Source organism: Tiliqua scincoides, chromosome 6 (assembly GCF_035046505.1).
Source record: "Tiliqua scincoides isolate rTilSci1 chromosome 6, rTilSci1.hap2, whole genome shotgun sequence".
In the NCBI taxonomy this organism is placed as follows: domain Eukaryota; kingdom Metazoa; phylum Chordata; class Lepidosauria; order Squamata; family Scincidae; genus Tiliqua; species Tiliqua scincoides.
In genome coordinates, this window is record NC_089826.1 from 463813 (window position 1) to 483328 (window position 19516).

A 19516-nucleotide genomic window follows, 5' to 3' on the forward strand; every position below is an offset into this window, starting at 1 on the left:
CCGGTGGCGGTCGGCCCTTCCCTCCTGCCCGCCCTGCAGCCGCGGCTCTGCCCCGAGGAGCTGCTGAGGCGCTTGGCACGGAGGGGAGACCCCGGCAGGGCAGGGCAGGGCAGGGCAGGGCAGGGCCGAAGCTCAGCGAGCCACGCAGGCGGCGAAGGGGGAGAGCCGAGGCCGCCCGCGGAGCCTCCAGCCCGGTAGGGCGCTGCTGCTGCCCGCGCGTCCCTCCCTCGCCGCGGCAGCCCCCCTGCCGGCACGCCGCCGCCTGCCCAGCGCCGCAGGGCGCCCTCCCAGCCCACGCGGCTCCTCCGCCGGGACGAGAGTGCTCCGGGGCACGTGCAGAGCGCCTCGCTTCCGCGGAGGGGCGGGGCTGTGGGCGGAGCCTGCTGTCCACCGCTGGCGGGCGGGGCGGGGCGGGTCACGCGGGCGAGGGGCGCGGCTCCGAGGCTCCCCGCCGTCTCCTTTGTTCGGCCGGAGTGGGCGGCGCCGGCGGCCGATTGGCGGAGCGGCGGGGGCGGGGCCGGCGGGGCGCGGCGGCGCTTCGGCCCGTCCCGGCGGCGGCGGCGGAGAGGGCGGCGGCGACGCGGGATGGGGGCCCCCCGGAGCGCCCCCTGCCGGGCGGCCGCGCCCCCCCCTGCGGCCCGCGGGCCCTGAGGGGCGACCGGGCGGAGCGGAGCGGACCAGCGCCGATGGACCCGGACCTGGAGTACGAGCGGCCGAACGTGGAGACGATCAAGTGCGTGGTGGTGGGAGACAACGCGGTGGGCAAGACGCGCCTGATCTGCGCCCGCGCCTGCAACGCCACCCTCAGCCAGTACCAGCTGCTCGCCACGCACGTGCCCACCGTCTGGGCCATCGACCAGTACCGCGTCTGCCAGGAGGTGCGGGTGCGGGTGCGAGTGGGGGTGCGGGGGAGGGAGCGGGAGCGGGAGGGAGGAGCCCCCGCCGACGCCCGCCTGCCCGCCTCTGCCCGCAGGTGCTGGAGCGCTCGCGCGACGTGGTGGACGAGGTGAGCATCTCCCTGCGCCTCTGGGACACCTTCGGGGACCACCACAAGGACCGCCGCTTCGCCTACGGAAGGTGAGCCGCGCCTGCGCCCCTCCCCCTGCTCTCCGCCGGCGTCGCGGCGGCCCAGGGGGAGCTATCTTGGGCCGCGCCGCCCTGGCCGCCGGCCAGGCATTCCTCCCGAGCGCGCTGGACGGCGGGGGCGGGGGCGCAGGCAGTGCAAGGCCAGAGCGGGCCGCCGGGGCCGGGGGGGCTGCGGGCCGCAGGGGGCAGCGCCAAGGGGCGCCAGGCGGGAGGGGCTTGCTGGGAGCGCAGGGGCTGGCATGCCTCCTGAATCTAGGCAGCCTCTGGACTGGGCCCAGAATGGGCCGAACTGTCTCCTGCTGGTGCCCACCTGCTGCTTCCTGCTGCAGGCTCTGGACAGACCCCTTGCCTGTTCTGTGAGCCTGCTGGCACTGCCTGCCTGGCTTTGGGAGCCCGCCTCTGCCCGCCATCCTGTCCCAGCCCTGGGCTCCTTGGAAAACGGGAGGGCTGCCTGCCTGCCTGCCTGCCTGCCTCCCTTGGGCAGCTGCCAGCCGCAGGGAACTTCTTGCCTCCACTCCCTGGGTCACCTGTGCCCCCTTCACCCACACAGGTCGGACGTGGTGGTGCTCTGCTTCTCCTTGGCCAACCCCAACTCACTGCGGCACGTGAAGAGCATGTGGCACCCCGAGATCAAGCACTTCTGTCCCCGCACCCCCATTGTGCTGGTGGGCTGCCAGCTGGACCTGCGCTATGCGGACCTTGAGGCCGTGAACCGGGCTCGTCGCCCGCTGGCCAAGTAGGGGCACCACTGGGTGGCGGGGTGGGGAGGGAGAAGCTTCCCCACTCATGAAGGTGTTTCTCGGGGATGGACTCCTTTTCTGCCACCCTGTCAGTTGACTGGATCTCAAAGGCTTTTCTTCTTGCCATCCCTTGAGCTTGGAGGGGCCCTGTTTGGCACTGTCCCTCAGAGGGACGCTTCTACCAGAGCCAAAGCAGTCATTCTGCCTGCTTGTTCTCTTTTTCCCTGTCAGGCCCATTAAGCCATCGGACATCCTGCCACCAGAATGTGGGCACGAGGTGGCCAAGGAGCTGGGCGTCCCTTACTACGAGACCAGCGTGGTGGCCCAGTTTGGCATCAAGGACGTGTTTGACAACGCCATCCGGGCCGCCCTCATCTCGCGCCGCCACCTGCAGTTCTGGAAATCTCACCTCAAGAAGATGCAGCGCCCGCTGCTGCAGGCCCCTTTCCTCCCTCCCAAACCTCCCCCGCCCATAATCCACATCCCTGAGCCAGCAGCCAACGAAGGGCGAGGCCCCGACGCCCTTTTCCGAGAGCCCCTCTGTGCTGATGTCGTGTTTTGCCTGCAGGGCGGCCACCGGGTCTTTGCCCACCGCATCTACCTGGCCACCTCATGCTCCAAGTTCTACGATCTCTTCACACTGGACTTGGCTGGGGAGGCTTCTGCCACGAAGGAGCCAGCCAGCAGGACTAAAAGTCTGGATGCCGACAAGGGCTCTCTCGGTGTGGCAGCAGCAGGGACATCTCTCCGAGCCTCCCAAAGCGATGATCCTCTGCGCTTGACTCAGCCACTGCGCGAGTTGTCTGGCTGGGGCCGGGGGTTTGTCAGCATGGGTCAGGAGAGGGTGCGTGACCCCATCACGCAGTGTGAGAAGCCCATGACAGCAGTGTACCTGGACGGGCTGGTGAAGCTGGAGCCTTTCCAGGTGGTGCTGGAGTACTTGTACACAGGACATCTGGACCAGCTGCGGGCAGACCTGATGCAGGTGGCCACCATTGCGGAGCTGCTGGAAGTCTTTGACCTGCGTATGATGGTGGCCAACATTCTCAATAAAGAGAGCTTCATGAACCACGAGATCACCAAGGCCTTCCATGTTCGCCGTGCCAACCGCATCAGGGAGTGCCTGAGCAAGGGCACCTTTGCAGGTAGAGAGAGGCTGTTGTGGTCTAGGGACTGAAGGGGGCAAAGTCCAGGTGGGCAGCAATCACAGAGCACTCTGAAGCCTGCTCTGAGGAGCGGGGCCTCTGGGCTGGGCTGAATGCACTGCCTGACTACCCTCTGCCTACGCTCTGTCCCTCCCCAGATGTCGTGTTTGTGGTGGATGATGGCTCAGTCACTGCGCATAAGCCGCTGCTCCTGGCCGGCTGCGACTTCATGGTGGCCATGTTTGGTGGCACTTTCTGGGAGAGCTGCGCGGCTGAGGTGAGGCATGGGGAGGGGAGGGCCTGGCCTGGAGTGGGAAAGGGAGGAAGGTGCCCTCTGGATTGGGGTCCAGTTGTTCGGTGCTATAGGATCCTGGGCAAGGTGAGTGGCCGCTGCTGCAGCAGTCCCAGCCACTCAGGTTCCATGTGCGCACACATGTGTGTGTGTTCTGTTGGGCTGCTGGCAACCTCTCAGGGCTTCTTCTTCTGCCTCTCCACATTTGGGCTATCCAGGGTGGCTGGGAGTTGACTCTGAGGGAGCTGCTTTTTAAAAAGCAAAAGTTGGATGCGTCTGGACAGAACCTGACCTCTGCACTTGGGAAACCCCATTTCTGAAGCTGAAAGAGCTGGCAAGCCATACGCTCCTGTGGCACAGGAATTGCTCTGCAGGACGCCAGGCTCTGGGCAGGGCTGGGCAGCTATCTGTGTCCTGATGGAGCCCCCAGAGTTGGCTGCCTTGTTTTCTTCCTGGGGAGCACATGGGGGGAGCCTGGAGGCCGGTCTGGCAGGAGCTTCTGTTGAGATAGCTGGGCCAGGAATGTCCTTGGCCTCTGGTGTTGGCTTGGGGTGATCCTCCAAGAGTGTGTTGCCAGCGGCCAGGGAGGAGCCATCAAGCTTATTTCAACAGAGCACAAAAGTGCATGGGAGGGAAGGAGCAGATTGGAAGGGAAGTGGAGCAGCTGTGGCACACAATGCAGGCTTGGGTGTGAAGGCAGGTTTGGGCTGCAGGCAGGTCAGGTGCATTAGCTGACGAAGGGGTGGAGGAGCCTGTCCTTCCATGGTGATCTGTAGTCTCTTCCTCCCGTAGCCCAAGTGGGGAGCAAAGAGGTCTGCTTTTCTCCTCTTTTTCCCTTTCCCGTACAAAGCAGCAGCCCCTTGCTCAGGAACTGGGCTGTGCCTCTCCCCTGCTCCTTGGCAGAAGGGAGGCCAGCTGCTCTGTGGAATGTACTCCCCCGTCCCGTCCTGGCTGGCTTCCCGTGGGGAGGGTCAGCTGCCCTCTCCCGAACCAGAGATAAATTGGGTACCTCGAGGCTCAAGGGTCACGGTGATCACATGGGGCTGTGGCTCCAGCCAAGGCCAGACGGGCTCCTCCCCAGCCCCCTGCCAGTTGGCTGGTTTGGCTTCCCCTCTTGGCTGATGTACTTTGTCCTCTGGTCAGGATTCTGCTGCTGCCAAAAAGTGGCTGCCCTTCCCACGGCTTGGCAGGGGGCCAACTTGCAGCTCTGGAGCCCCTGCTCCTTGCCTGGAGGCTCTGGCCCAGCCGTGTGAACAGCACAAGTGCCTTTGCTCTGTGTTCTGGTGCTGTAGCGTGGGGTGGGGGGGAGCCTTCTGCCAGACCGGGGTGGGGGGCATTTTTCTGTACTGCAGTTGGGGATGAGTTGCTGGGCAGGGAGTCCCTGGGAGGCTGGGGGGAGGCTTGGTTGCCAGGTTTTCTGTGTGGAAAGCTGCAAGATGCGCCTGAACTGTAACTGCTGTTCTCCTCAGTTGCACAGGAGAGAGTTGCACATAACCGTGTGTGTGTGTGTGTGTGTGTGTGTGTGTGTGTGTGTGTGTGAGGAATCCGAAGGGGCCCTCCAGAGCACTGGGGGTGGGGAGAGGAGGAGCTATGGGGATGGGCCGGAAGAACTGGGGGGAAGTTGCTGACCAAGCACTGGAGCCTCAGGACAGGGCAGCAGTGGGGTGGGGCAGGGTGTGCACAGCTGGGGGCGACTGGACAGCTCTTTCAGTGCCCCTCCCCTCACCCTCCAACCCTCAGGTCTCCCTGCCAGGCACCAACTGCGCCTGCCTTCGAGCTGTGCTTGAGTTCCTCTACATGGGGTTTCTTGTCCCCACCCCAGATCTGGATGCCATGGAGCTGCTGGTCCTCACCAACCGCCTCTGCCTGACCCGCTTACAGGCCCTGACTGGTGAGTCCTTGGCTGTGTTGGACGGGGGGGGGGGGCTCACGGCTCCTCCTCATCCCTGGTCACCCATCTGGCTGCTGCCTGCCTGCCTGGAGGCCTCTTATGTAAGCTGCCGATAAGATAACGAGGCTGTGGGGACGCAGCGTCCCTGGGATCAATGTGTCCCCAGAGCCTTGTTGGCTCAGCACCAGCACAGGAGGGAGGGGTGGCCAACCATCAATGCCTGTGCGGCATCAGGGTGGTGATGGGAGGGAAGAGAGCATTTTGTTCCCTCTGGACCAGGTTATGGAGAACACAACTGTTGGCCACGCTCCTCTTTGAGCTCTGGGCCTTGCCTGGCAATGGGGGCTTGTTGGTGTTCAAGTAGTTGGATAAAGTAACAGGCTGCTTTTTCACTTGAAAATATTGAAATGCCCCTTTTTTGCTAACTAATATTCAGAGCAAGTACAGAAAGTGTAACAAACATAAAATCAATTTTAGTGAACAGAATAAGAGGTGAGTGGGGAGCATCTGAAAGCTGGATTTCAAATTAGTGTGATTTCTGGGCACCTTGTAAACTCCTGCGGCCGAGAGGAAAGATACATGCGCACGTGTGCAGTGGACGCTCTCTGATGCCCCCTGCTTCCCCCCCACTGAGGCCCTGTCCCGGTCTTCTCCTCAGAGCAGTATGCAGTGGATGAACTAGTGCATGCCAGCCTGCAGCAAGTGGAGATCGATGCGCAGGTTATTCTCTACCTGGAGATGACGCAGGTATGAATTTGCCTTTCTCTAACCCTGTAGTCCTACAACACTTGCCACCTCCTGCTGTCCCCAGCTATGGGAGCTCTGTCAAGCACAGCTGGAGGAGTGGGCTTAGCAACCCGGAATGCTTCCCAGTACAGCGGGCGGCACCTCCCCCATGGCCCTGCCCCACCCTTAGTAGAAGTGAGGATGGCACAGTTTGGGGTTAGAGGGTGCTGAGCAAAGGCCCTCACTCCTGTGAACAGCTGCTGGTTGGTGACTGTTCTAGTCCTGAAAAGTCCCTCCTGGATTTTGCTGCCCTCTGCCAGAGGGCTGTGGCCCCTTCCCTCTGAACCCGATGGAAGCTGGAGAAGACGTTCTAGAGGAAGGGGGGTACATGCGCACCGGTGACCTCACTTTTTTGTCCGTCCCCTGCAGTTCCACAATGCCCACCAGTTAGCTGCCTGGTGCCTCCATTACATTTGCACCAATTACAACAGTGTCTGCCGCCGCTTCCCTCGCGAGATGAAGAGCATGTCGCCAGGTATGGGGTTGGCTCTTCCAAGCCAAGTGAAGCAGCTGAGGCCCGTTGGGAGGTGCCTGCAAGGTCCTGCTGATTGGGGCAGAGCAGACAACCTGAAAGGTGTTCAGATCCTGTGCAACAGGTCTTCAACTCCCAAAATTCCCAGGGGAAGAATCAAATAGCCACCAAGCATTGCTCTATGGTGAAAGATGTGGGGCTTGCCCAGCGATCCCTTTGAGGCCCTAGAGCAGGACAACATGGTGGCTTTGTCCAACTCCTCTTCCCCACCCTTGTCATTGTGCCTTTCGATGTCATTCGCCCAGGAGGCTGGCTGCTTGCAGAGGATGCTGGTGGCCTCTGGGGAAGTGCCACTGAGGGAGAGAAGAGGCAGAGGCTTGGTGGTGCACCCCCTTGGCTCGTGCATCCAAACCCTTCCCCCACTGTCTAGCTCTGTGGCCCCTTCCTGTGGAGCCTCTCAGGGCAGTTGGGTGCAATGGTCCCTGCCCTCGCCTGTGCCTTCTGTGGTTGGCCCGAATAGGGAGCGGGGAAGGAGAGGACTGTCCCATCCTCTTCTGGGCACAGTGCTTGGAGAAAAAGTCGCTACCCTGCCCCAGCTGCTGCTCAGCCCCTCTCCTCTTCCTCTCTGCAGAGAATCGGGCCCACTTTGAGCGCCACCGCTGGCCCCCAGTCTGGTACCTCAAGGAGGAGGACCGCTACCTGCGCTCACAGAAGGAGCGGGAGCTGGAAGAGGAGATGCTGCGCAAACAGCACTCGCGCAGCAAGTGGTGCTTCTGGCGTTCCCACCAGGCCAGCCACATCTCCTGAGGACGTGTGCTTCTCCCTGCCCAGGGAAGGGAGGGGGATGCCACAGCCACCCGCTGTGCCTTTACTGGTGAGGGGACTGGCTGTGCGGCAGCTAGGGATCTTCTTCTGCCTTGTTTACAAGCCCACCCCATGTCCCTGCCAACTCCGTGCCTCCTACCACTGCTGCCAGGCCTAAGGTGGCACTCACAGCCCTGCCTGTTGCTTGGGTGGTGGGCCTCACACCAGCTGTCTCTCTAGTCGCTACCTCTAACCTTAGCAGTATTCTGGGGACAAAAGGGAGGTTGGGGGCATAGCTGGGCATTAAGTGCATGTGAGGGGGGCTTCTGGCTCTTCTTAGCAGGGCTTGGTGCTGGGTTGGCATTCCTCTGAATCCACCCAGAATGGCATTGGTGGCGTGGACCGCAGAGCCATGTGATGGGGGAGGGGAATTTGTAAGGAGCTGGGTGCATGAGGGGGCGGGGCTAAGTGCCCTGTGGTGGGGTGGGAATTTCTTTTCAAGTCTGTAGTTGTAGGAAGGGCTTCCTGTTTTGGGCATGTCTGCACAGAGGAACTGCTTGGTGCCCCACCCCTCCCGTCCTGCCTGTGCCTTGGTCGCAAGCCTCTTCCCATGACTGGTCCTCCTGAAGGGGGCACTGCTCTCCTTCCTTTAGGGGGTTGAGGGAGGCAGTAGGCAGGCAGGCTCTGGGGCGAGGAGGGGTTCTCAGTCCACACCCCCACAGGAATCTGCACACATTTTTACACCTTTTCTACGCATCTCGTTTTTTTCTCCAAGCACAAACTGACCCGGTGCGGGGCCTCCTCAGGCACTTGCTCTACCAAAGGGCTTCAATGCAGGCAAGGCCGGGGGGGGGGGGGGCCTGTGAGTGCTTGCACTTCTGACCACTGTGAGCTGGGCCTAGCTGCACCCCCCTTTCTTACTTCAGTATTGGACTGTGTGATGCTTCAATGAAAGTGTTTTGCATTGTGCCTGTGTCAGCGAGTCTGTTGTGTGAGCTGTGCCTGCAGGGGTGGGAGCTCAGGGGATGTTGGGGAGGGGGGCGTTCTGCCTATCCTGACTGGCTGGTGCACAGGAATTGCTTGCTGGCCCGTCTCTCCCTTTGGCAGTTCTAGTGAGACATCAGCATCTGAGAAGGTGAAACAGCTGCACGGAACAGCCCCTGCCCCACCTGGCTGCTTGTGGCTGAGCTGCATCTACTCTCTTGTAGTGATCTTGCTGCTGGGCCTGAACTGTTGAAGCAGAAAATCTCCAAAGCACATGTGCTGCAGGGGCCACTTGCAGTTAGGCGGCTCTTGTACCCCTGACTAATGTGGGGTGTGATACTGGCTCAGGGGACGCTCAAGCAGCCCTTCTTTCCTCAGGGCTACTGACTGGCAGAGGGAAGTGTGTGGCCCTGTGCCATCCTTCTAGGCCTGTAGGTGAGAAGCTGCCCAGCAGTAAGGCAGGCTGTTGCACAGGCAGCTCTTTCGGGGTAGTCTGCAATCCGTTGCTGCCAGGGGTCCTGTGCTGCAGCTCCAGCAGGCTTGCCTGTGAACTGGTGCGCAGGGAGCCAGAGCACCCCGTAGGGCAAGGTCTGTTTCCCCAACTTCAGCCCTACAGCAGCACATGTGTTCCTGTGCCCCAAAAGCACAACCACAGTCTGGTGGGGGGCTGCATGATAAAATGGGGACAGGCCTATGCTGATACTAGTCAGTCTCCCACCCACAGAGGGGAAGACGTGAGAAATCTCCACGCAGGTGCAGGACAGAAGACGCATTCAGTTGAACAGCCACATTCTTGATTGTCAACTAGCAGCAGTTTATTTCCCCAGTGCTGGCCCCACCTCTCCTCCCCAGCCAAGGAGTGCCAAAGTGCCTGTCTTAACTCCTCTAGCTCAGGCCGCTTTTACCTTCTGCCCTCCCTGGCAGAAAGGTGCTCCACAGAGCAGCCACTCCCTCCATATGGCAGGCAGGTGACCTGACTTTCAAGGGAGTGGTGCTGGTGCAAAGAAGGTCCTCTGCCCAGGCAGAGGGCAGTCAGCACTTGTTCCTTGTGCACCCAGATGGGCCTCTTCCTCCCCCCACATAGAAACAGGGAGGATGACCTGCAAGAAGATTCTGACTGCTTCTAGTGGGGAGGGGGCAAGAAAGAGAATGTGTCTCCATACCCTACCCAGGGCACAGCATGGCTTCTTTCTGCCACAGCTGCAACACAAGAGGCCTGGCTCTTGCCCCTGGTGAGGGAAAAGGGTGGCTTTGCTGCAGCCATCAACACCACTCATGCTAGCACTTCTGCAGGGCAGCGTAGGTGAAGCGGACAGCCAGCTGCTGCAGAGGTGAGACTGGCACAGGATGAGAGACAACAGTTGGGCTGGAAAAGGGGAAAGGGCACAGGGACCAGTGGAGAGCTGGGGACAACCCTGTGAGGTGCCACTGCTTGGGTTCTGGGAGTAAGGCTGCTGAAGAATTCAACTCTGTGGAGCATAGCCTAGGGTGTTGGGACTAGATGCCAGCTGATCATTGGGAGAAACTAGCTTTGCCCCTACTACGAGGGCAGACTGACAGCCGTCTTCTCAGCCTCCTGCCACCACGAAAGGCTACACCTGGCTGTAGCGGATGATCTCATTGAGTTCGTAGGCAGTGATGGCAAATGCACTGCCCTCGGGGTTGCAGAAGCGGGCGCCGCAGACCTGGGCGTCGGTCACACACTCTGTGTGCAGGTGCTCAAGCTGCAGGGAGATAAGCAGGCCTGGGCCTGAGGCTTGGGGCAGAAAGTGGTGCCGAGCAGCAGCTCCCCCATCTGAAGGGGGTGGTTTGCACAGGGAAAGGGAAGTAGGGACCTGCCTGGGGCGCTCCCAAGGAACCTGAAAGGGTTTGTGCCTACCCACCCTCCGTGCCTCCTCCTGGGGGGGGGGTGCTCACTCCTACCCCTTCCCACAGTTGCTCAGCTGAAAGCCAGGCAGGACCTTTGCCTGCTGCCCATGTCAGTTTGGCTGCCCCTCTGCGGTGCCTTCTCCCATCTTGAAAGAGCAAGTGGGTGTGAAAGTGCTTTGGGAGCTGCAGTTCTGGACAAGAGGTCCAGCCTTGGGGAGCCCAGGAGCACCCAAGGGCAGAGCAGGCACAGCTGCTCACACACCTGCTGGCCCCTGCAGTGTTTTGGCTGAAGGTATCAACAGCTCTGTTTGCAGACATGCTGCTGCCACCACTCCTCGGCCCTGGCGCGGTGAGCCTGGGCACCGGGTGCTTCATAGCGTAACCCACAGTCTTGGCCTACACAGAAAACATCATGCAGACAAGCCCCCCCCCCCCAGAACACTGCCGCTCAGCTGACAGAGAATCCAGCCCAGCCCCCCCAGAGGAGCAGTGACAAGCCAGCAGCCCTGTCCCCTTACCTCGACATTCTCTGTGTCTGGATCATAGCTCAGCCCCCAGACCTGCACGAAGGAGTCCTCGGCTCCGGAGAGCAGCTGAGGGAGGGAGGGAGAAAGAGTGCGTTCTCAGTAAGGGCCCATTATTGCAGATGTGTCCCCTTGAGAGCTGCATGTAGTGAGAGCCTGAGGCTGGCTGAGAGGTGGTCTGTGTGCGAGCTCCATCATGGGCCAGATGACAAAACAGGTGCCTCCTGAAGGGGGGAGACTCCTGGGAATGGTTCTCCACAAAGAGCAGCTGCTCCTCTGGCTGCCAACCCTGATTGCTATCAACATTTATATGCTACTTTTCAGCAAAAAAAAAACTCAGTGGTTTACAAAGAAAAGCACATAACCAAGTAGCTCTCTGTCCCAAAAGGACTCCCTCTCTAGCAAGAAACAGAAGACATCCCAGCAGCAGCCCCTGGCAAAGACCGCTGCTCCCTGCCCCTCCACTAAAGGCAAGAGGAAGGAGCAAACGTCGCACAGGTGCCTCCTGGCCAGGTCACAGAGCAGCCCTATCAACCATCCACATATCCATCTTGCCTTTCTTTAAGCCATTTAAGCTTGGTGGGATCACACAGTCCGCTGGCAATGAGCTCCGAAGATTAATTCTGCATCGTGTGACTGAGGAAACGCTTCTATTTTTCCTAATGCCTGACAATGCAGGTGCTAACACAGCAGCTACACATTAGGCAGCACTGCAGGAACATCTCCAAGGGAGCCCCTCTTCCTCTCCCCTTGGCGCCGGTCTCTGGACTGCGCTGCCTGTACAGGGAAGCCCTCCTGCCCACCCCACTTCCAATGGCCAGCTCTGAAACCAGTGTTGCACCCACCTTTCCCGAGAGAGGCGCCAGGTCCAGGGCATAGATCCAGCGTGCATGAGCAGCAACCTCGGCCCGGAGGGCTCCACTCGCTGCTTCATACAGACGAATTTGTCCATTCCCGTAACCAGCAGCAACAATTCCATTCCACAGCTTCACAGAGGAGCAGGTGCACCTGGGTGTAGAGCAGGGGGGGAAGGGGGATGCAGCAGCCATGGCATGGAACCAGACGCATCTCAAATTCCAAGCCTGACGCAGGGCCACGGGCCAGTCTGGTGCAGCAGCAGTTGGAGGGCTCACAGCTGCCCATGCCTGTTTCAGTCACAAGCAACCAGCTCCGCTCACAGCAGTCTGTGGAGCTGCCACAGGGCTCAGCCTGCCACCCCTTCACTCTGGGCGACGGGCTTGGAAGAACCTCCCCCCTGCCCGTTGCTCCGAGAACTGTCCTCACCCAGAGGCTGGGATCCTAGTGAGCCGCTTGAATGCCTCTCCGGAGCGCCAGATGCACAAGGTGCCAGAATCATCCGCCGTCACCACGTCTGGGGTGCCTTCCTGCAATGGGAGGAAAGGCAGCATCAGCCCCTCCACCCCACCTGTCAAGTAACTGGATACAGCTCAGGAGAGCAGGCTACAAACCCTTCCCTTGGGGGGGGCGGTGCCAGTTGGGACTAGGTCCTCTGCAATAGTGAAAAAGCCACCCGTGCCAAGTGGTGGAGACCTGGGCCCTGGTTCTTGCCCCCAATTAGAAGGTGGGAGAGAAGAGAAAATGTGTTCCACACTTTGACCTTTTCAGAGAGAGCAGTGTTTGAGCAGATCACACCTATTTTCTGGGGAAGGACACCCATTTCTGCTCTTGGGATACTCCAGTGAGTGAGTCTCAAGGAGCAGATGGAGACTGCCCAGTAATCACTGGGTCTCACCATATCCACAGATTAAAAGGCCATCCCAAAGACAACCCCCCCCCCAAAAAAAAACACCTGGCCAAGGCAGCAGGGCTGGCTTGGAAGCTGCAACACTAGCCTGCACAAGACTCAGACAAGGAGCTCAGGGGGCCAAGTGGGCAAAGTAGAAACCCTGCTGAGTCCCAAGGCATCACTGGGGCCATACGGAGCCACAAGGCAGTCCAGGGAGCTAGGAGGGAGGAGGGCAGCAGAGGCAACTGCCTCCAGTGCCCATGGAGAGGCAAGATTGCATCCAAGGCAAGAGAAGTGGCTGAGAAACTGGTCTGGGGGTGATAGGGGAGTGAGTCCAGGCTACACCTCACCGGCTGCTTGCAGAGTTCTGCCCCAATGTCTGTGATAGAATCGCTGTGTTCTTCCAGAACCTCACTCAGTGTGACATTGGTGCCCTTTGAGGGAATGTCAAAGACAAGGACAGACCCCAGCGATGTCCCTGCAAAAGAATGGAGTCTGGCTACGTGCAGAGGGCCATGCAGCTACCAGAGTGTCCTCGCAGAACTGGACCACAACCAGTCCTGTCAAGCCCCCAGATAAAACACTGCCAACCCCAGTTACAGCTCCAAGTCACTCTGAAGGCCAGATCTTCCCCCAGAGCCCCTCATTCTTCCTGACTGAAACTGGGCCTCCAGTACTCAGACGCTGACATGGTGTGTCACCACTACCCATAATAAGGAATGCAAAATCCCCACCCCTGCATATCCGGTGCTGAATTCCCCCCACCTCACCCTCTTCTGGAACTCCTGCCACAGTTTGCGCATCCCCCCCCCCCGGCATTGGCTCACCTACACAAATGAAACGCTGGCCGGTGGCTGCGACCCCACGAGCAAACACTGCCTGTCCTGGAGATGGAAGGAAAGAGCAGGACATGCAAGGTCTGTGCTGGAATCTCCTAAAACGGAGCCTCAAGCAAGAAAGAAGACATCCCTCTCGAGAGCTCTGCGGCACGTGCCCCCAGTACCTGCTGCCTTCCCCACAGGAAACACCTGTGTCAGTTCTGCAAGCCTGCATGTCTCTGAAAAGCAAGAGCCTTTGTTGCCTGCCATGCACAGGTCATGTGCGGTGAGAACCACAGAGTCTGCAGCAACCTGAAGGAACAGGTATCCCAGGAACAAAAGCAGGCCAAGGGCACAACCCAAAGGCAGCAGCTGTCTCAATGGGCACCTCACCTCTCCAAGCCTCCACTGAAGCAGAGAGAACACCGCTTCTGGTGGGAGCTGGGGGAGGGCTTAGGTTTATCTAACCTTTTTCTGCCAAAGTTTAAGACTTGAACTTAGACTTGCTATTTTAAAATAGTAACAAACTACCCAGATAAAGTTGATGATGGCAACATAGGGCACCACTCCTCCACCCCTAACCAAGATCAAAAGACACCCTGAAGAAATAAATCTTCAGAAAACGATGAGTACCCCACAAACTGGTGGCCATGTGGACTCCTGTGGGCGGGGAGCTCCATGTGGAGAAGGCCCTCCCCTGTCACCCAGAAGAGTTTTCCAAGCAGCCTTGCATGACCAGGCAGGCAAAGCTTTGGGTATTCTGCACCACACTGGCAGGGACTCTGAGGCATAAACAGCCTCTTGAACAAAGTTCAGCAGCACCCCCTTCTGGAATGCATCTGCCAGGAAGGCCTGGAATCACCCTAACATCCTACCCCCAACCCTTATACCAGAACAGCAGCACGGCTGATGTCACCAGAGTTGTCCAATGTCTGTGTCCAAATCATGACAACTGAAACTCGGGTACAAGGAATCCAGGCCAGAAAACCCTGAGCGTGGCTGGGGTGGTGGCTGTTCCCCTGGCACTGCTTAGCCTCGCTCAGGTCACTGCTCCATCCAGGGTGGCCTGTTCTACAAACTCATTGGCAAGGACTTCCTGGGGCTCCGCCTTTACCACTGTAGCAAGGACCAAATCTTCTGCATGCAAAGCAGGGATGGCTCCAGCACTGAGCTCTGGTCTCTTCAGATGGCCCCAGCCCCAGGAAATGCTGCCCGGAAGGGCGAGCTGCCCCACTGACACTCAGCCCAGCCCCTCCTTAGAAGGAGTACCTGGGGAGGACTGCAGGCCATCCAGAGCGTGCCAGTACACCATGACGGACCCATCCGACTCGTACATCTGGGGGCAGAAGGAAGAGAGGCCAGGTGAGGAAGAGACTGCAGGGGGGCCTGAGAAGGCAGCCCCCCTGCCAGGGACGGGCCATGAGCCCGTCTCCCCAGCCCAAAGCGGACAGGAGCCTGGGCTCTGCTCACTGGCTTTCTTGGGGGCAGGACCCCAGGGCCCAGCTCTGTGCTCCTAAAACCTGTCAGGCCACACGCTCACCTGGATCCCTTTCTGCGAAGTCAGCACCAGGAGCACGCGGGAAGGGAGGACACACCAGGCTGCCTGAAACAGACAAGGCGGCAGGGGTGGGGGGAGGCAGACGGTGCGTGGCAGCCCAGCGCTCAGGCACGGAGAGCACAAGCAGTGCCTCTAGGCACGTGCAGAGCGCCGCAGCCCAGCCGCCTGGCTTTCAGCTGGCCCTGCCAAAGCCAGGGAGCGCCGTCTCTCCCGCGGCTCCGCACCGGCTCCTTCCTCCGCCTCCGTCCTTGCAGCAGCCGCTGCGGGGGGCGCACAGGCCCTCCGGGAGAGGCGCTGGGACGGGAGCGCCCAGGGAGGCGGAGGCGGGCCCGGGAGGAGGGCGCCGGCCGGCCGGCCCGCCCGCCCTGCCGCTACCTGCGTGACGACGGGGGCGCCGCCCAGGCCGCCCTCGGGGCCCTGCAGGTGGCGGTGCGAGCAGCTGAGCCCGTCGGCCGAGGCGCTGAGCAGGCCGGCGCCGCCGCCGTGCACGCAGGCGAAGCAGGTGAGCTGCCGCGCGGGCAGGGGCAGCACGCTCAGGTTGTTGTACAGCGCCAGGCTGCTCGCGCGCAGCGCCACGGCCCGCTCCCTGCGGTACATGCTGCGTCCGCACCGCCGCCGCCGCCGCCGCCGCCGTCATGGAGACGAGACGCGCTGACGTCACCGCGCCGCGCGTCACGCCGTTGCCCCGGCGACGCCGCTGCGGAGGAGGCTCCAGGGGCGGCGCGGCCGGTCCCCGCTGCGCTCCGCAGGCCTGCCGCCCCCACGGCCGCCCGCGAGGGCGCCATGCTGGGAGTGAGTGTCGCGCCGGCCCCGAGGGGCTGCCCTGCCGCGGTCCCGGGGCGCCCCGGCCCCGCCCGCCCCGGAGCTCCAGGGCCGGAGCTGAGCGCGCGCTGTCGCCCCGCAGAAAATGGCGTCCCGGGACCGCGTGGCGCAGGCGAAGTCGCGGGCGGAGCGGGCGCGCCCGCCCACCGTGCCCGTCCCGCAGGTGGAGGTCGTGCCCGGGCGCCTGTCCGAGGGCGAGTGGCTGTCCCTGCTGTGCTTCGAGGAGGCCGAGGACGTGGTCGGGGACGTGCTGGCCGCGCTGCTGGACCGCGTGCTGGAGGACTGCTTCGCGGTCTACCTGGCCCGCCAGGTGCGCGTCTCCGAAGGGGGCTCTCCTTGCACCCGGGCGCATCCCGGGGGCGCCAGCAGCGCAGGGGCCTGCGTCCTGCTGCAATCGGACGGGAGCTGCGGGCCTCCTGAGCCTGCTGGCTCAGAAGAGTGTTTCGGCCCGGGCCTGCGGACGTGAGTGGGGCATTCCGGGCAGCCAGGCTGGACGGTGTGCAGTGCAGATGCGCGGGGGGAGGCCCTCGCCCTCTGGGAAGGGCAGGGGTCTTTTACGCAGGCAGGCTGGGTCGGCCTGGCTTGTGGCCACCTGCTGACCCTGTGTTCCTCTGCTGGCCCCAGTGCGTCCCCTACGTCATCAGCCAGGCACAGGATGCCATGCTGCAGATCATCGAGTGGCGCTTCCTGGTGCGAGATGAGGGTGAGTCTAATGTGCCCGTCGACCCCACGTGGCAGGAGGACGAAGAGCCAGCGCTCAGCATCACAGATTCCTGGGCCCAGGGCTCCGTCCCCATCTTGCAGGCCCTGCCAAGTCCAGAAGAGGTAGAGGTAGGTTCTTGACTTGGACTCTTCAGTGGGACCCTTCATATCCCTTAGCAGGGATATGATACTGGAAGCCAAGGGTGACCAGGGACTGGGGCTGGAGGAGAGTTGGGTGGATGGATGGACAGACAGATGGGTGCCGACGGCGGTGTTGCAACCCAGTCCTGCCAGGAAAGGCCAGCGGAGCTGGGTGTGCCAAGCCATGAGAAAAGGCCCACAACATGAGTGCATTTGTGAGGGGTGCAAGTCCACTGGAGCCTGATGGAGTTTGTAGAGGAGTCAGCTGTGAGGGGAGCATATTGGAAAAGAGTGTCTTTCCAGGCAGGCAGAGCATAAAGCTGCATGGAACGGACTCCCAACATTTGTGGAAAAATACTAGTGTTCTGTAAAAGTTGACACCTATGAATCTTAGCACTAAGAATACTCATACAGGTTGGGTCTAACGTATTTGCAGATTTGGCATCCGCAGATTTGCTCCACCATGAATGGCAAACCCCCAGATTGCACACACACCCCCCACAGACCTCTCACACCACTCATTCTGGTCACGTCTGGGAAGTTTTCTGAGCCTCAGAGAGGCCGCACCCCACCTCACACAGCCTCTGCAAGGCTCAGAATGGCCCCCCAGAGCAGTTTTTGGTCAACTTCTGGTCTCCATTCTGAGTCTTGCGAGGCTCAGAATGGCTCCAGACATGACTGGAGCAAGGCTCTGGTCATGTTTGCTGCAACGTGGGCTTTGAAAACCTCTGATTTTGTTATTTGTGGTTTTCAGTATCTATGGGGGTTTGGGAACAGAACCCCTGCAGATGCAGAGACTCCACCTGCATACCATTTTTCAACAAGTTATTTATATAGCTAAAAAAACAAGCGTTTTCAGTGAGGGTGGTGCCAACAGGAGATGTGCAGGCACACCAGAAATCATCCCAGTTCTGCTCCCACGGGCTCGCTGGGGGAGAGGTTGACAAGTCAATGTTGACAGGCCGCCTATGCTGTTGGGTGGCTTTAAAGTGGGGGGGTTGGTTGTCGCTCCTGCTGTTGCAGAATCAGGATGGCCCTGAGTGCGATTGCTGCTGCAGTGTGAAGCATCCTGAGTGTGGGAGCTGCTCTTGACCTGGTTGCCCTTGACCCACCTTGTGGATGTGTCCCTTCTCCAGGTTCCTTTGGCTGAGCTTTTGGAGGAGGCTGCTGCTGCTCCTGCAGAATGGCCTGTGCGTGTAGAGTCAGCTCAGTTGGCTGTGGAACCCCTTCAGTGGGAGGCAGAGGCACTCCAGCAGTCCTTACAAGACAGTTTCAGGTTTGCAAAGGCCCAAAGTAGCAAAGTGGCACTCCAGGTGAAAACTGAACCCTCCCCTCCAGCCCCCTCGCCCCCTCCCAAGGGCAGGTTCACTTGCCAGTCCTACTTTGGGCCGTCACGCTCAACCTGGTTCAATGACATTGTGAAGCCCCTGGATGAGTCTGAGAAGAAGCTGCTCTTGCACCAACTCTCCCAGGTCCCCTTGGAGGAGACCTCATACAACTTGCTGTGCAGCCACCCGCCCCTCCTGCCTCCCTCCTGCAGCAACCTGCTGCGTATCCAGCTGGGCCGCCCGCCTCACATCAAAGACGTCTTCTATGACGAGTCTGGCAACATCCGGCTTGTGCCCCAGCTGGACCTGGCACGCCTGCCCAAGCGGTGGATCAAGCCGTACGTTGAGGTGGTGGACCCAGATGTGGAGTACCAGCGGCAAGAAGCTCTCCGGACTGTTTCAGGGCGCTGCAGGCGTCCCAAGCCCCCCCGAGTGGGAGCAGACGCTGTGGGCCTGAGCAGCACCCAGCCTCGTATGCTGCCCCCGGCCATGCTGAGTGGTGGCCTCGCCCAGGCCACGCAGAAAGCTCTTCCAGAGCCAACTACCCAGCCGCCCCCAGCAGGGAGGGTCCTTGAGCCCACGAGCATGGTTTTTGTGAAACCCACCTTGCTGATTGAGACCCTTGAGCTAGCCCCAGGGGTTACTCTCAAGACCACTGCCCAACAAGGACTCCAACCTGCTGTACAGCAAGAGGAGGCAGGCAGGGTGAGTGGGGAGCTCAGGCCCCTCGGCACTCAGGGACCATTCCGCACGGCCCCTGCTGTCCGGCAGCTTGTGGAAGAGCCCAGGCCCCTGCCCCGGCTGCACCCTGGAGCTGGGCCATCACTGGGGCGAACACTCATGTAGGCTGCAGGTCACTGCACCCTCCTGTTTGTGTCTTGTAATAAAACTTGCGTCTTTGCAACCATATCTCTGGTCTTTTCGTGTTGTTTTTCTAGCAGACTTGGAGAGAGCGTCTGGAAGCCCTGCCCTGGTCCCAGATGTGTTTAGGAGGGAGTTACTCTTAAGAGGAAGAAGTACTTTGTATGTCTGTTCAGGAGCACATTTAGAGTTCCAGTTCAAATCAAGCTCCTGGTTGATGCCACCAGTCACGAGGGAGTAGGGTAGAACTGCTGGAGAGGCTGCCTGCTTTCAGCCAGGACCACCAGCCAGGGTTCCCCATTCTGAAAGGACGGCTCCAGTCAAGTTGCAACCAAGAGGCCTCCAGCCAGTGCAGTCCCCCCTGTGAAGGAGAGTTGCAGAGTCTTCCTGGGGTAGCCTCCGCCTGTGTAAAGGGCCAGTCACCCTACGCTGAGGGCTCCCGCTGCCTCCAAATTCCCTGGCGGTGGGCCCATCCTCTGTGCATTGCCTTGGTGAAGAGGGGGCTTCTCTGACTCTGGCACTCATTCCAAGTCGGCGTTTCTTTGCTCATCAGGCAGCTCAGGTGTCCCATTGTGTGTCTGCTGGGTCTCCAGTTGCCCACCAGAACTCCCCACCACCACCACTGGGCACCTGCCTTCCCAGGGAGCTGCCCAGGGCCTGAGCAGGCTGTTCTATATAGGCAGGTCCATATTTGGAGGTGGGCGGTGGGCGGCATCTCCTTTTGCTATGAGTGTTAGAGGGGCAGGATAGAAACAAGTGGGTCTGTGGAGGCCCACCTGAGAACTGCTGGCTCTGCTCCAGAAGGCAGTCCCTCCTGCCTCCCATTCACAAAGTGGCTGGTAGTCAGGTGTGAGCAAGTACCCATGTTTGTGAGTGAGACCATGTTTGTGAGTGAGACCTAGAGGGTGACACACCAGCCACACTGCTCCTGACTCCAGAAGGAGCT

General features: G+C 60.5%; 3 protein-coding genes across 3 annotated transcripts; 2 read left to right on the plus strand and 1 right to left on the minus strand.

Annotated features, from left to right (window-relative positions):
* The first annotated feature begins 564 nt into the window (after positions 1 to 564).
* Positions 565 to 8183, plus strand: LOC136655861 (rho-related BTB domain-containing protein 2-like). The gene is made up of 9 exons (XM_066632554.1): positions 565 to 878; positions 974 to 1077; positions 1637 to 1822; positions 2058 to 2971; positions 3130 to 3248; positions 5004 to 5154; positions 5813 to 5901; positions 6310 to 6415; positions 7044 to 8183. Exons 1-9 carry the CDS (start codon positions 687 to 689, stop codon positions 7217 to 7219), a joined length of 2037 nt encoding a protein of 678 aa, XP_066488651.1. The 5' UTR covers positions 565 to 686; the 3' UTR covers positions 7220 to 8183.
* An 821-nt stretch (positions 8184 to 9004) lies between these two features.
* Positions 9005 to 15340, minus strand: WDR54 (WD repeat domain 54). The gene is made up of 9 exons (XM_066632825.1): positions 15092 to 15340; positions 14699 to 14761; positions 14428 to 14494; positions 13168 to 13224; positions 12691 to 12818; positions 11878 to 11978; positions 11439 to 11601; positions 10588 to 10662; positions 9005 to 9924 (listed from the first exon to the last, which is right to left on the minus strand). Exons 1-9 carry the CDS (start codon positions 15311 to 15313, stop codon positions 9793 to 9795), a joined length of 1008 nt encoding a protein of 335 aa, XP_066488922.1. The 5' UTR covers positions 15314 to 15340; the 3' UTR covers positions 9005 to 9792.
* A 75-nt stretch (positions 15341 to 15415) lies between these two features.
* C6H2orf81 (chromosome 6 C2orf81 homolog) lies at positions 15416 to 18616 on the plus strand. Its single transcript, XM_066632058.1, has 4 exons — positions 15416 to 15508; positions 15621 to 15848; positions 16163 to 16369; positions 17518 to 18616. The coding sequence occupies exons 1-4, from the start codon at positions 15500 to 15502 to the stop codon at positions 18553 to 18555; spliced, it is 1482 nt and encodes a 493-aa protein (XP_066488155.1). The 5' UTR covers positions 15416 to 15499; the 3' UTR covers positions 18556 to 18616.
* Positions 18617 to 19516: the final 900 nt, after the last annotated feature.